Raw genomic sequence first — 13,968 nt, 5'->3', positions numbered from 1 at the left:
ATTGACTTTTGCAACCTTTCCTCTTCCCTCATGCAAGGTGCATAATGGTTCAAATGACTACTTAAGGCTACATGTGTATAAGTGTCTTCCTCTGGGGATTTTAACTTTAACACACTGCTACTATGCACCATGTGACTGTAAAGTCAAACCCTACAGTAATAATTTTAAGATCTGAGTATTTGGCCAGACTAGCAATAGAATACAACAGAACTTCAGAAGCTGCTTCTATAAAATGAAGCATGGATTGGCACACACACATTCACAGTGTGGGCAGTGGAGAACTTCAGGGAATTAATGTTATTAATCTTTTACATTGACTTTTATCCCTGTCAAGGACAGGGGTAGACCGATGCAAGGTTGGGTGGTTTTCCCCTTTCACAACAATTCACAAGTCACATATTGGGGCATGGTCTGAAAATCATTTTCAGTTTTGGGATTTTTTTGCCTTTAATCCCTGCAGCAGTTTGTCTGTTTGGTGCATACACCTCCTAATTACCAACGTTGATATATGTTTAATTCATACTTTTATTAACACCCCATCGACAGCAGGGCAGGGCCTATTATGTTATGCAGTCAATCACAATATGTGTATAAGCAGCCTTCAAGCACGTTATGTTTTTAAGTTTAAATGATTTGCCATATTACTGGCCTTGAAGAAAAACTGAAACAAAATTCTTCAAAAGTTAGTCTCGACTGACCTTCAGGGCCTATTTGACCCAACTCTGACTGATTTATTGGATTTGGGTTAATGGGTTATATTATGTGGGGTTAGCATAGTTAATCTCAAGCAGGAGATTAATGCATTTCACACCTGTCCTTCTGTCTGTCTAGGCCATGGGTTCCCAAACTTTTCAACCCGCGACCCCAAAATAATGCAGCCATTGACTCGCGACCCCACCTAACCTGGAGGTAGTTTATGCACAGGCAAGAGTAATCCCTCTGCATAAAAAAGGAAGCAAATTAGAACCTGTCAACTATAGGCCTGTTTCCATCCTTTGTTCCATCTCAAAGGTTGTAGAGCGATTAATTCAAGAACAAATCAACAGCTACCTCAGCGAGCATAAACTGTTGTTTGAATTCCAATCGGGCTTCAGAACCTCCCATTCCACTGACACATGCCAACTGTATTTGACCGACTACATCAAACTTGAGGTAGACGCGGGCAAATACTGCGGCATGGTCATGTTGGACCTCCAAAAAGTGTTCGACACTGTAAACCATTCAATTTTACTTGATAAGCTGAGGGCGATTGGTTTTGATAGCACTTCACTAAACTGGATGAGATCTTACCTGGAGGGAAGAGAACAAGTGGTTGACATAACGGAACCATGTCCTCATCCCTCCCGGTGAGCTGTGGGGTTCCTCAGGGCAGCATTCTAGGGCTGTTACTGTTCCTTCTATACATTAACGACATGAATGCTGCCTGTAACTGCAAATTGTTCCTGTTCGCTGATGACTCGGCACTCCTGATCTCGGGAGAGGACAAGTTGCAAGTTGAGGAGGAGCTCAGCTCCGAACTCTCAAAAATCCGTACTTGGCTTACCGATAACAAGCTGTCACTACACCTTGGGAAAACTGAATCCATTCTCTTTGGGACCAAACATTCCCTCAGAGAGATGGATGTAAATGAGTTCAAGGTCAAAGTCGATGACACAATTATCTCTAGCAAAGAAGAGATTACCTATTTGGGTTGTATTCTTGACAAATACCTGACAGTTGAAAGCATGGCGACAAAGGTGGTCAAAAGAGTAAACCAGAGATCCAAATTTATGGGCAGAGTTTCCTCTTTTGTCAACCCTCAGGCCCTCAGGACCCTCTCAGGGGCCCTGATTCAGCCACTTTTTGACTATGCTTGCACCTGTTGGTACTTCAACACCTCAGTGTCACTGAAGACTAAGCTTCAAACCTCCCAAAACAAACTGCTACTCCTCGGACTGGGGCCCATGACCCACCTTTCTCCCACCCATTTTGCCAGCCTAGGCTGGCTCAGGGTGGAAGACAGGGTTAAACAACTAAAAATGGGACTGGTCTTCAAAATTGTAAATGCAAATTTGCCCGATATGCCAACTATTCCCGCATATCTGAGTAAATGCCTCCAAAATGTTAGCAACACCCACAGTCACAATACCAGAGGGAGCGTTAACAACAATTTGGTACCACCCACCCATAAAACCAACATGGGCAAATTCTCCTTCTACAGCACTGCCACCCAGGATTGGAATAGTCTAACCCCATCCCTCAAAAAATGCAGTTCGCTGGGCTCATTTAAAAGAGCCTTAAAAACTCAGTTAGTTAGTACCATTTTCCCGTTAGACAGCCGACCCCCCCCCCCTACATATTTTTTCCCACTTTTTTATTTTTAGCGGTGCCAACCGCTCTACATTTGACTCTGTCCGTGTGTGTGTCCGTCCGTCCCTCCGTATGTTATGTCCGTCCGTATGCTTGAACACGGCTAAACACATGCGCCACTTCAACCCACACACACACACACACACACACACACACACACACACACACACACACACACGCCAATACTGCACACATGCGCACACACGAACACACGCACACACACACACACACACACACTTGACGTCCGTATGTCCGTCCGTATGTTATGTCCGTTTGAGCACGGCATTTAAACAGCTATAACTCCAGTTCGCAGCAAGCTACGGAGTACAAATTTTGTACATGGACTAAAACCACAGGGACGAACTGAAATTAATTAAGCCCCGCCCCCTCTGTCTTCCTATTGGCTGGGCTTTAAACAGCCGTAAGTCCAGTTTGCAGCATGCCCCCAAGTCTAAATTTGGTATGTGGACTTAGACCACCAATAGGGACGAACTGTAATTACTTAAGCCCCGCCCCCTCTGTCTGCCCATTGGCTGGGCTTTAAACAGCCATTATTCCAGTTTGCAGCATGCTACCAAGTACAAATTTGGTAAGTGGACTCAGACCACCAATAGGGACGAACTGAAATTAGTTAATTTCCGTTAAGCCCCGCCCCAAAGGCACCGCTTCCTTCACACAGGGTGTGATTTTTTTGTTGTACATAGTGTTATTTTTTGCTGTGGTGCCACTATATATGTCTATGAATTGAATACCAAGGCCCTCATTGGAAACAAGTCCGCAAGGACTTTCATCAACGGACCTGTTAGACAAAGTATTTTAAATGTAACTGTGCTGTTTAAAAAAAAATTGCCTAATAAAATATTCAATCAATCAATCAAACATAAACTTGCACGTTCGGTGCACATATGTAATGTATTTTAGTATGACTTTTGACTGTAGGCCTACTACTTGTACTGTTAATATAGATTAAATCACATTTACAGTACCTAATGAGATGGGTAAACTGTACTATTTGTAATCATTTTTAGATTGTATTTCATACATTCTGTTGAATTTTTGAATCAGTCGCCGACAACTATATAAAGCTATGGACCAACACTAGCCTAGACTAGTGGGTGTCCATCCGGCTTATTGGATGTACCGGTAGCTAGCCAATCGCAGGCATGCAATTAGCCGGCACAAGCCAAGGCTTATGACTGAAAAAGCCAACTTTTGAAAATTGCATTGTCATTGCACATGACAATGCAAACGGTGCGGATCCTCTCTCTTCTGACTGCGCTGCACTGGCATCTTGTCTGTGTAAAACCAGGAAACGCCAAGTGACATTGTAGTTGTTAATCTATGCATGTAAGAAAAATACTTTTCAACAAATCTTTTAGTCACACCAAAATAGTTCTTGTAGAGTACTTTTTATTGGTGAAGACGTCTACTGTAAACTGCCCACTGCCGTAAAAGGGATTGTAAGCAAGTTCAGAGATTAAAAAAAATAAAAAACTGCCCCCCCCCCTCTTCAGCAGTTTGTTTCCCCGACCACCAGGGGGTGACTTCTAAACGGGCCATGCCGAAAATAGGTTGCTTTATTCGGATACAATGCGTGTCACTGCCCGCCCCTGCGTAGGCTTAATGTTGCCTAGAATCCCTTTAAGTTGCGTAACTTCCTCTCGCAAAGGTTAATGGCAAAAACCGCAGTTGAAATCTCAACCTTTGATTGACTGGTGATAGAAACTTACTGTAATTGACAGAATGAATTAACAATCAGATGGTGCAGATTACAGATACATTTGAATGACAAATCTAAGAGAAAGATGGTGGAAGGCAGCAGATTACATATTACAAATACTGACATGGTCAAGGCAGATGCCCCCCCCGCCTTAGACCCTGGGCCTGCCTTTCTTCCAGTTAAGGGGGAGTTTTTCGTTGCAAAAAAATCTAATATTGTCACTGCATACTTCACTATTAGGGCATGCCTCCTGTCTGATTTGTGTTCTACTAACCACACTTTTCTAGTTTAAAAATACTCTAGACAACTGTTGAGGACACATCAGTTGTGCAGTCTCAGCAAGGATTTAACATTCATGGGTGCATTCTTCCAGTTTTTGTGTTACCATTTGTAATTGTTTCTTCAGCTAGTTTGGTATCAGGGATCAAGGGGTGATCCCTCCCTAATGTCCCAAATTGCATAGTTTGTGTTGTTTACATGTATCTGTTTCTAGCATTCCCGTTCTCCACCTTGTCTGGGACCTTACCAAAGTGGGAAGTTACCAGACACGTTAGTCTATTTGTCTGTGCTCCTAACTCACTCTGGAGACCCAAGTTTTTGGGCGGTCCTGTCAATGAACTAGTTGGCTCACCCACCCTCTCCCCAGATCCAACGATAACCATTTATGACCGCCACATGTCAGACCACAACGACCCTGACTCCAGCCAATCAAGTCACAACCTCCAAAAGTCATTATAAGCACCGTCTTCATCTCTATGACAACACACACACACACACACACACACACACACACACACACACACACACACACACACACACACACACACACACACACACACGTCCCTCTACTGTTCCACTACAGCTGAAGATAACACATCGCCTCTGCTGTCTTTAGGCAGTAATGTCCTCCTCTCACTGTTATGTGTTGTGTTGCATAACACATTCCCCAAACTCCTGCTTCTCTTTCTTTCTGTTTCTGTGTCAGTTATACTCTGCTTGCTCTGTGTGTGTGTGTGTGTGTGTGTGTGTGTGTGTGTGTGTGTGTGTGTGTGTGTGTGTGTGTGTGTGTGTGTGTAATTTTGTGTATGTAGAATAGAAAGGTATGACTTTATTCTCAATGCCGTTAGCACAGAGCATGCCGTATGAGCTTATACTATATAGGCTATCTAGTTCAATGTCTATTATATTATTGTAGTAGTAGTTTAGCATAAGTATACGCACACACGGTTTCTATGCATATTGTGTACTTCCTGAGGGATAAATAAATAAAGTTACGTGAATACATTTACAGCATTCCTAATTTTGAGTCATTCAGTCACTATGTTATGTTAGCACTTAACACGGCTCAGCAGCACAGAGCGCTCAGTCAAACGGAGACAGGGAACAGATCACTCTGAGCAGGTGTACTGCTGCGGTGACGTGCAAAGATCTGGCAAGTGAATGGTATCATGGCAGTTGGAGCTCTGTTCTACTCTGTGTTTCTCAGTTGGTGTGTGTGTGTGTGTGTGTGTGTGTGTGTGTGTGTGTGTGTGTGTGTGTGTGACACTGACAGCCAATGTATTTTGTGTGTTGTGAATAGTGTGTTTAACAGCCAGTCAAGTGTGTGCAGTGTGTGTGTGTGTGTAACAGTCAGTCTCTGTTGTGTGTAGTGTGTGCGGAGGCGTTCAATCCAGATGACGAAGATGAAGACACTGAGCCCAGAGTGGTTCACCCCAAAACAGATGAACAGCGCTGTCGACTGCAGGAGGCCTGTAAAGACATCCTGCTGTTTAATACACTAGACCAGGTAACACACACACACACACCTTCCAGTTAAACACTAGATCAAGTAACATACATCCTGCTGTTTAAAGCACTAGACCAGGTCTCTCTCGCACGCACGCACGCACGCACGCACACACACACACACACACACACACACACACACACACACACACACACACACACACACACACACACACACACACACACACACACACACACACACACACACACACACACACACACACACACACACACACACACACTCCAGTTAAACACTAGCTCAAGTAACACACATCCTGCTGTTTAAATGTAATATTAATATAAATGTAGACAAATATTACAATAAAATACAAAAAGCCACAGAGCTTCTCGACAGGTGTGGAATTAATGTCTCACTCCCCTCCAAAACCAACTATTATGATTGTGAATTAATCATTTTAAGGAATGTTTTGTTTATCTCTCTCTGTAAGATGTCTGACGTTTGGTTCCCACGCCCTGTGAGCCAATAGCATTACAGTGCTGGTACCACCACGTGGTACAGGATTCTCTGTGGTTGCCAGTCACTGTTGGAAAATGGCAGAATTTGATGGTAAAATGAAACAATTACTCTATAGTTTCAATGCCTGAGGTTCTGTCTAAATGGTCACACTCCACTCGACCATGAAATGCTGGTTTTGCAGTGAACTAGCAACCACTTGAGAGGGGTGTGTGCTTCGAGTTACATACATATGTGTTGTGATGTTGAGGGCAGAGGTATAGTGCAACATCTAGCGGCTGAATGTTATCTATATCATCTTTAAAACACTAGACCAGGTACCGTAATACACACACACACACACACACACACACACACACACACACACACACACACACACACACACACACACACACACACACACACACACACTAAACTCACATAAATACATGTGTATATACGCACACTTTCACTGTTTGAAAGCCAGCCTGCATTACAACACCACCTCGTCGATACCCAGGGGCAGCATTCTGAGGTCCTACATGATGTGTTAAACACTCCTCTCTCCTCTCTCCTGTCCAGGAGCAGTTTTCAGAGGTGTTGGATGCCATGTTTGAGCAGCGGGTTCAGCCCTCGGACCATGTTATTGACCAGGGAGACGATGGAGACAACTTCTACGTCATAGAGAGGTCTGTCTGTATGTCTGACTGACAACCTCACCCTCACAGAGGAACTAGACATACTGTGTGTGTGTGTGTGCGTGTGCGTGTGCGTGTGTGGGAATGTCACCATCGTGAAGTTGCACTTGACGATTAATTGTCGTACAAGAAATTGCGATTAATAATTTAATTGTGTTTTTGGCATTGAACATATAAATAAAAAATACATTTATTATGCAAAGAAATGACTGACAAGTGACCGATACCAATACTCAAAATAATGAATGTACTTTGGCTAAAATAGGCCATATTTAATAATTGTTTACTTTCACTGTGTGATTTTGCATCTGCCTTTTCATGTATTATGCCTATTTGTGTGTACAGTATGTCATTTTTTATTGGCAGACTTAACTTAAAATATTGGTGCTGCACCAAAACAGGGAAGAGGAAGTGACCCGTTGCCCTAAGAGGCTAGCCTAATCCTCCGCTAAATAGACTGATCGGTTCTGAGACTGGGTGGGAAATTATCTCAGACACCAATATTTACCAGCCTTAGTTATCTTAACTTACCAGTCAAAATTCTTCTCCAACTGATTATTGGTTATCGTCCAATATCTCATTTTTTTCTGTTGCCTATTTGTACCCCCACATGTACCCAGCTACCAAAGGAGTCCTGTCCTTGTCACTTTTCATCTGCACACAGCCAGAACAACACAGCTTGTTGGCTACACATGCACTAGGCATACACTGACCTTTTAACGAGAGCATGCCTGCCTGGTCCTATACCATACTAGGGTATCTACTCAACTGTGGAAACGCTGCTTGGTGGCAGATATTGTCATGACTTGAGCAGGATTCATTTGGTGATGCACAATATTGATTTGTGACTAATTCTATATTATGATTATATCTTCACACAATTATCTTAAAAGTGAGTGTGTTTGCACTTCCATGTATCCCTTATCTCAAGGGTTTAGACTTTTAAAGCTGCCTTTAATCCTATAATTTTAGGTGGATATAAATATTGACTTGAGGCTGCCCTTGGGCCACAAGGGTTATCTATACGGACCTTTAGGGAAATGCAGTTAAAGTTTGACCAGGATGTTACAAAGACTCTTCATGGACCCTGCCAAGGGGGTTAGTGAAGACCTAGTTGAAAGAGGAAATTCTGCTAATCCAGTACACACACACACACACACACACACACACACACACACACACACACACACACGTGCGCGCACAAGCACCCACAAACACACGCACACAGAGTCATTCTCTCTGCTGACAAGTCCTGTCCTTAGGCTACAGATAAACTGTGATTGGCCAGTTATTTAACAAGTCGATAGGCCGACGCCCACCACTGATGACCTTTAATCTTGTCAGCGATGCTAGGAAATAAATCACACTCCACTTCTTCTGGCTGGAGGTCTGTTCCTGAATGTAATGTGCTGTGTCTTATTCTGCTCTCCCCTCTCTCCTTCTCTCTCCCTCCCTCTCCCATCCTCTTTCATGTCTCCTAATTGTCCAACTTTGCTGTTTTGCTGATTTTGTCATTGCCCCCGCCCCCTCCTTCCTATTTGTCCTTTCTGTATTTTTTCCCCTCTATCCCCTTAATGTTATCATTTCTCTTCTCTTTTTTTCTCTCTCCATACCCACCCCTCTCCCTCCATCTGTCCCTCTCATACTTTTCTACCTCTCTCTCTCTCTCTCTCTCTCTCTCTCTCTCTCTCTCTTACACTCGCTCTCGCTCTCTCTCTGCAGGGGAATATTTGACATATTGGTTAAAGGAGTATGTGTGGGACAGTATGACAACAAAGGCAGTTTTGGTGAGCTGGCGCTCATGTACAACACACCACGTGCTGCAACCATCGTCGCCACCCAGGAGGGGTCGCTATGGGGACTGGTGAGGGTCTAAAAACCTTGTCTTTCTCCTCTTTATGTCTTCTTCATTTACTTTCTGACTCTTTCTCTCTCACTCTCAAACTTGTACACAGAGACATGAGCCATTCTGGACAGTGTTATACTAGTCACAATGTGTTCTATCTTTTTCTTTAGCTATTTGTCATTTTGAATTGTATTATTTAGTGTATTATTCACTTCGTACAATTACAAGTTTTAGGGGCAGAAACGTCATTTATTTTAAACAGGTGGTTATTGGTTATCCATTTTAAGAATGGACTCTTTTCTCTCCATGAATGAAGTTAATCTTTTGACCACACTTGTTTTATAATATTGCCACCCTGTGGTCTTAGTGAGGAAGTGCAGCATCAATAGTACAAATACATTTTAGGCATGTTTCATGTCTTTCTTTTGCAAAGACCAATACAGATTAAAAAAAAACAATTTAAACATTTAGGCTATCAGACCTTTGTCCAGAGTGACATACAAACTACAGAGTCAGAGTAAGTGTTGTAAACCTTGGTCAACCCAGCAACAGGCCAAGTGGTCAAGGACTTGACCACATTAACCCTGGCGTCGCCATTTTGGGCATGTCATTATAGGTGGGGGAAAGCAATCGAAATATTTTCAGATATTATTAAAAAAAATCTAAGCTAATGAATCTACAAACTTGTAGATTGGCTATTTTCGCTATTCGTCATACGATATAGGGCTTAAGTGAGTGCATAAACCCCAGAGTATGACATAAAAGCTAAATGTATGCCATTTGAATGTTCAATAAGTGTCTGAAGAGAATACATTTAATTCTTTTTTAGCACTGTTTGACAAAGTCATTATTTAATGTTGGTTCCTGTGTTCTCCCACTATTACAACTTTTCACTTCTGCTGAATTCAATAAACACACATTAAGCATAGCCTATACAGCACACTGGAATATTGTTTGAACTCAGTTCAGTTTTTTTCCCCCATAAGTTTTTACCTCCTTTTCTCCCCAATTTAGTTGTTATTCCAATTAGTTCCTCCCCACACATTTCTGTGTTGTCACTGCTGTTGCATCCTACTGACTCACCTACCAGTGAGAAGCCCCCATCGGGAGGACGTAGGGCCTTCGTCCTACTCCTCCCACCCAACACTCTTTGCTGACAGGTGCCGCCCAGCCCATAGGAGTACGCGCAATGACCAATATCACCCTCCTTGCCCGGCTTCCCTCCCCCGAACGCGGGCCAATTGTGTTCGCATAGGGGGCCAACAAAGCCGGATGCACCGCGGTGAATTCGAATCCACAACCTGGTGGGCAGGTGCTTAAACACTGCGCCACCCAAGCACTGTTTGAACTCCCTGTTGATCCCTGTGCTTCAAACTTCCATATTCTGGTGCATTTGTGGAAGAGCAACTAACCATTAAAAGGCATTACTTGGCCAAATCCTTGTCTATCCCCCAAAGCAAGGGCTCAGCGTGGATATACACCTGTTAGCCATTCTGCTAGCTACATTAGCACTACATGACTACTAAACAACTAGACTTATTCTGTATGACAACTGTCTTGTCTGTATGGCTGTCGCGTGTGCGTGTGTGTGTCCATGCTTCTGTTTACTCCAGGACCGCTCAACGTTCCGTAGACTCATTGTGAAGAACAACGCCAAGAAGAGGAAGATGTACGAAGCCTTCATCGAGTCGGTACCACTACTCAAATCACTGGAGGTGAGGAGGATAGAGGGAGGATGGTTTACATTTGTGGTCTCTTAGCAACGACACTTCTCTCTTTCTTTCTTTCCTTCCATGTGTCTTCTCTCTTTGTCCTTTCATGTCTTTCTTTTATTCTCTGTTTCCCTCTTCATATCAACTACCTGCTTCACTCCCTAGTCCCTTGCCTGGTATCCCTTGCTTTCAAAATTCAAATGGGCTTTATTGGCATAACAAGGATGGAACTAATGTAACCAAAGCAGTGCAGTAAGTTATATACTGTGTGTGTGTGTGTGTGTGTGTGTGTGTGTGTGTGTGTGTGTGTGTGTGTGTGTGTGTGTGTGTGTGTGTGTGTGTGTGTGTGTGTGTGTGTGTGTGTGTGTGTAGTTATCAGAGAGGATGAAGATCGTGGATGTGTTAGACATGAAGCCGTTCGCAGATGGAGAACGCATCATAATGCAGGTAAGAATTATTACTTTAAAGGTAGGGTAAGTGATTTTCTTTGGTTAAAATAAGTGTTAAATAGCTCTATATTTTGATAGTCATTGCTACTAACTATGCTATAGAGTTTGTTCAGTTGCAGGAGTCTCCATCTCTCTTCAGCTCTTTATTAAACATAAAATGCATTTTCAAATCGGGATACCAATTTCATCCTATCATGATCAGGATACAGATTAAACAAGTGAAATTGGAAGTGATGACACAAATAAATGAGCAGACTAAATTGGAACTGGAACACTATAATGATGCTGATAAAGGGGTACTCTCTCCTGATTGGCTGAAATGTTGTCACCTACCAGAATGTTTTTTAGCGGCGCTAGAGCGGATCCTGCTCTATACCTGACTTTGTCCGTGTGCGTATGTCAACGTTCTGATTGGTCAGGTGCGTCAACAAAGTGATTGGTCAAGCTTCACATGACACGTGGCTATAAACACATTATAAACACATATCGATGACAAAATGTATCAAAGGCGCCGCTGCCTTCACACAGGGTGTGATTTTTTCTGTTTATTAAAGAGCTGGAGAGACAGGGAGATCCATGTGACTGAACAAACACTATAGCACTGTGTATATATAGTGCTTTAACCTTTTAACAAAAACACGTTTTGTTTTAACCAGAAGATATCACTTACCCTGCCTTCAGTGTTGGACTCATTGTGTGTCAGCTTTAAGTGTCACTTATAGAGAATTACAGGACTATAAGCTAAGACTGTGATTGGTTGAGGCACAACAGGCCTTCTTTTCAGACTGAAACTCAAAAATAAAAGGAGCAAAAAAGCTATTTCATGACGTCTTTAATGCTTTATGCAATGGCCAGTTGAACAATAGGCCAGTCCTCCTTTGGCTTGCTGTAAGAGTTAATTTCTGCTCCTCTAGGATAAGTGAGATCAGCTGTCTTAACCACTTAAACACTATACTGTATACTGCATTGACCGGAGTCCCCAGGGCTCTATACTAGGCCCCTCTCCAAATTTGCATTGTGAGCCAGTTTACAAGCTCACAATGCGTTGCTGCGTGACACACTGTATATGTAAGCACACAGCTAAGGGGTGGTGTTCTGCCCAAAGCAAAGTAGAGAGCTGATAACCCTCTTAGCTGTTATATAATCACAACATACCATGGCCTTTTATAAAACGGTTACCAAATATGTCAATATGGAAATTATAGACACATTCCAGTTAAAACCGTTTTTAATAACAATTTCTCTGGGATAATGTCATCTAACTTGCTCCGCTGCTCCACTGCTGCTCTCTCAACACCCATTACATTTTTTTAACTGGTGGGGTGGGCGGAAAGGAAATTAAACTACTTGCCCAATATTAGTTGTGTGTTGGCTGGTACTAATCTGCAGCTGGGTTAAAAGTAACTCACTCTGGACCTTTATGTTTTCTTTTGTTTTAATTACTTAGTTTTTACGGTTTTGTTTCAGTGCAAATGCATAAACGGCTTGTTGTGGTACATGTGAGCTGTGTTTTCTGTTTTTCCACAGGGAGACACGGCTAACTGCTTCTACATCGTGGAGTCTGGAGAGGTGAAGATCATGATGAAGAGTAAAGTAAGCTCACCATCCTCCTCCTCATTAATCCATTAAGACCGTGCGTAAACATTTTTTCTCTAAGAGTTTTCAACTCTTAGAGTATATATTTCTTAAAGCGAACATTTTAACTAAAATCTTTGCTTCTGGGGATTCTACAAATGTCTTCTAAATCCTACGTTTTTTGAAAAAACTTATGTTGCTATAATATCAGTGGTTCTCAAACTTCATGTCAAGGACCCCCAAAATGATATGTATTTAGCCGTGGACCCCCATCTCAAAATTTGTTCCAGGGACCCCCAGAAGCAAAGATTTGAGTTCAAAACGTTTGCTTTAAAAAAGAATATATATATATATATATATATATATATATATATATATATATATATATATATATATATATATGATTTGCACATCAGGAGCAGTTAGAGGTTGTGTCTTGCTCAAAAACACTTCAACACTAATCCAGGGGGAGAATATCAGGAACCTTCCGATTGAGCCGCTGCCGCCCCACCATCAGAATTGTATAATAAATTGAAATATGGAACAGTGATTTTGAAATTAAAACAGAGTTGTTTTAGGATAATCTAATCTCTGCTGTTTATAAAATATATCTATAGTATTAGTACGATAAACAAAACGTGTTTCAGCTGTAAAATCCCCAAGGTGGTTCCATGTCCACCAGGGAAACTTACAAAAGAAAGATGACATTGCCGTGGAGAGAAGTGTTTGTCTTAAACAGGCCAGGCCAAAGGCAAACCCACATGCAACCCCCAGATAAAAACCCACAACTTTCTCCAGACTGTTGACCGTTTTCCACAAAGCAACAAGCATTGTCTGAACTGGGGGGGAAAAAACCTGCATTGTTTAGTCTCTCCTCTCCTCTCCACATTATCTTTTAATCTGCTTCCATCTCTCCTTCCCTCTGCTCTCTCTCACTCTTTATCCTCTCCATTCTCCTCCAACTCCTCCTCATCTCTTTTCCCTTAATCTTTTTCTGACTTCATCTCTCATCCTCTCTTCCCCCCTGTGTCTTCAGACAAAGAAGGACCATGCAGATAATGTGGAGGTGGAGATAACCCGTTGCAGTAGGGGTCAGTACTTTGGTGAGCTGGCCCTGGTCACCAACAAGCCCAGGGCAGCGTCAGTCTACGCTGTGGGAAACATCAAATGTTTGGGTAAGGATACACGCGCGCGCACACACACACACACACTAACACACTAACACACACACACACACACACACACACACACACACACACACACACACACACAATTTGTCAAAAGTAATTATGCTGTGGCTTGAAAGTGTGTTTTTTGGGTGTATTGATCCCTATATACATATCTACAACTCTAGTTGTACATATCAGTGGTGCTCAAACA

General features: G+C 42.5%; 1 protein-coding gene across 3 annotated transcripts in view; it reads left to right on the top strand.

Annotated features, from left to right (window-relative positions):
• The window catches only part of prkar2aa (protein kinase, cAMP-dependent, regulatory, type II, alpha A), a 58,216-nt gene that overhangs the window by 42,611 nt on the left and 1,637 nt on the right, over positions 1 to 13,968 (top strand). For all 3 annotated transcript variants that reach the window (XM_084069786.1, XM_084069787.1, XM_084069785.1), the window contains 7 exons: positions 5,719 to 5,855; positions 6,891 to 6,997; positions 8,729 to 8,870; positions 10,466 to 10,567; positions 10,937 to 11,011; positions 12,541 to 12,606; positions 13,625 to 13,763. In XM_084069786.1, coding sequence (XP_083925912.1) covers positions 5,719 to 5,855; positions 6,891 to 6,997; positions 8,729 to 8,870; positions 10,466 to 10,567; positions 10,937 to 11,011; positions 12,541 to 12,606; positions 13,625 to 13,763 — 768 coding nt within the window. The remainder of the gene's footprint in view (positions 1 to 5,718; positions 5,856 to 6,890; positions 6,998 to 8,728; positions 8,871 to 10,465; positions 10,568 to 10,936; positions 11,012 to 12,540; positions 12,607 to 13,624; positions 13,764 to 13,968) is intronic.

The sequence above is a fragment of the Gymnoscopelus microlampas genome (genome assembly GCF_963454915.1).
Source record: "Gymnoscopelus microlampas genome assembly, chromosome: 10".
Classification (NCBI taxonomy): Eukaryota; Metazoa; Chordata; class Actinopteri; order Myctophiformes; family Myctophidae; genus Gymnoscopelus; species Gymnoscopelus microlampas.
Note: the sequence above shows the minus strand (reverse complement) of the source record. Positions and strands in the feature narration are given on the sequence as shown.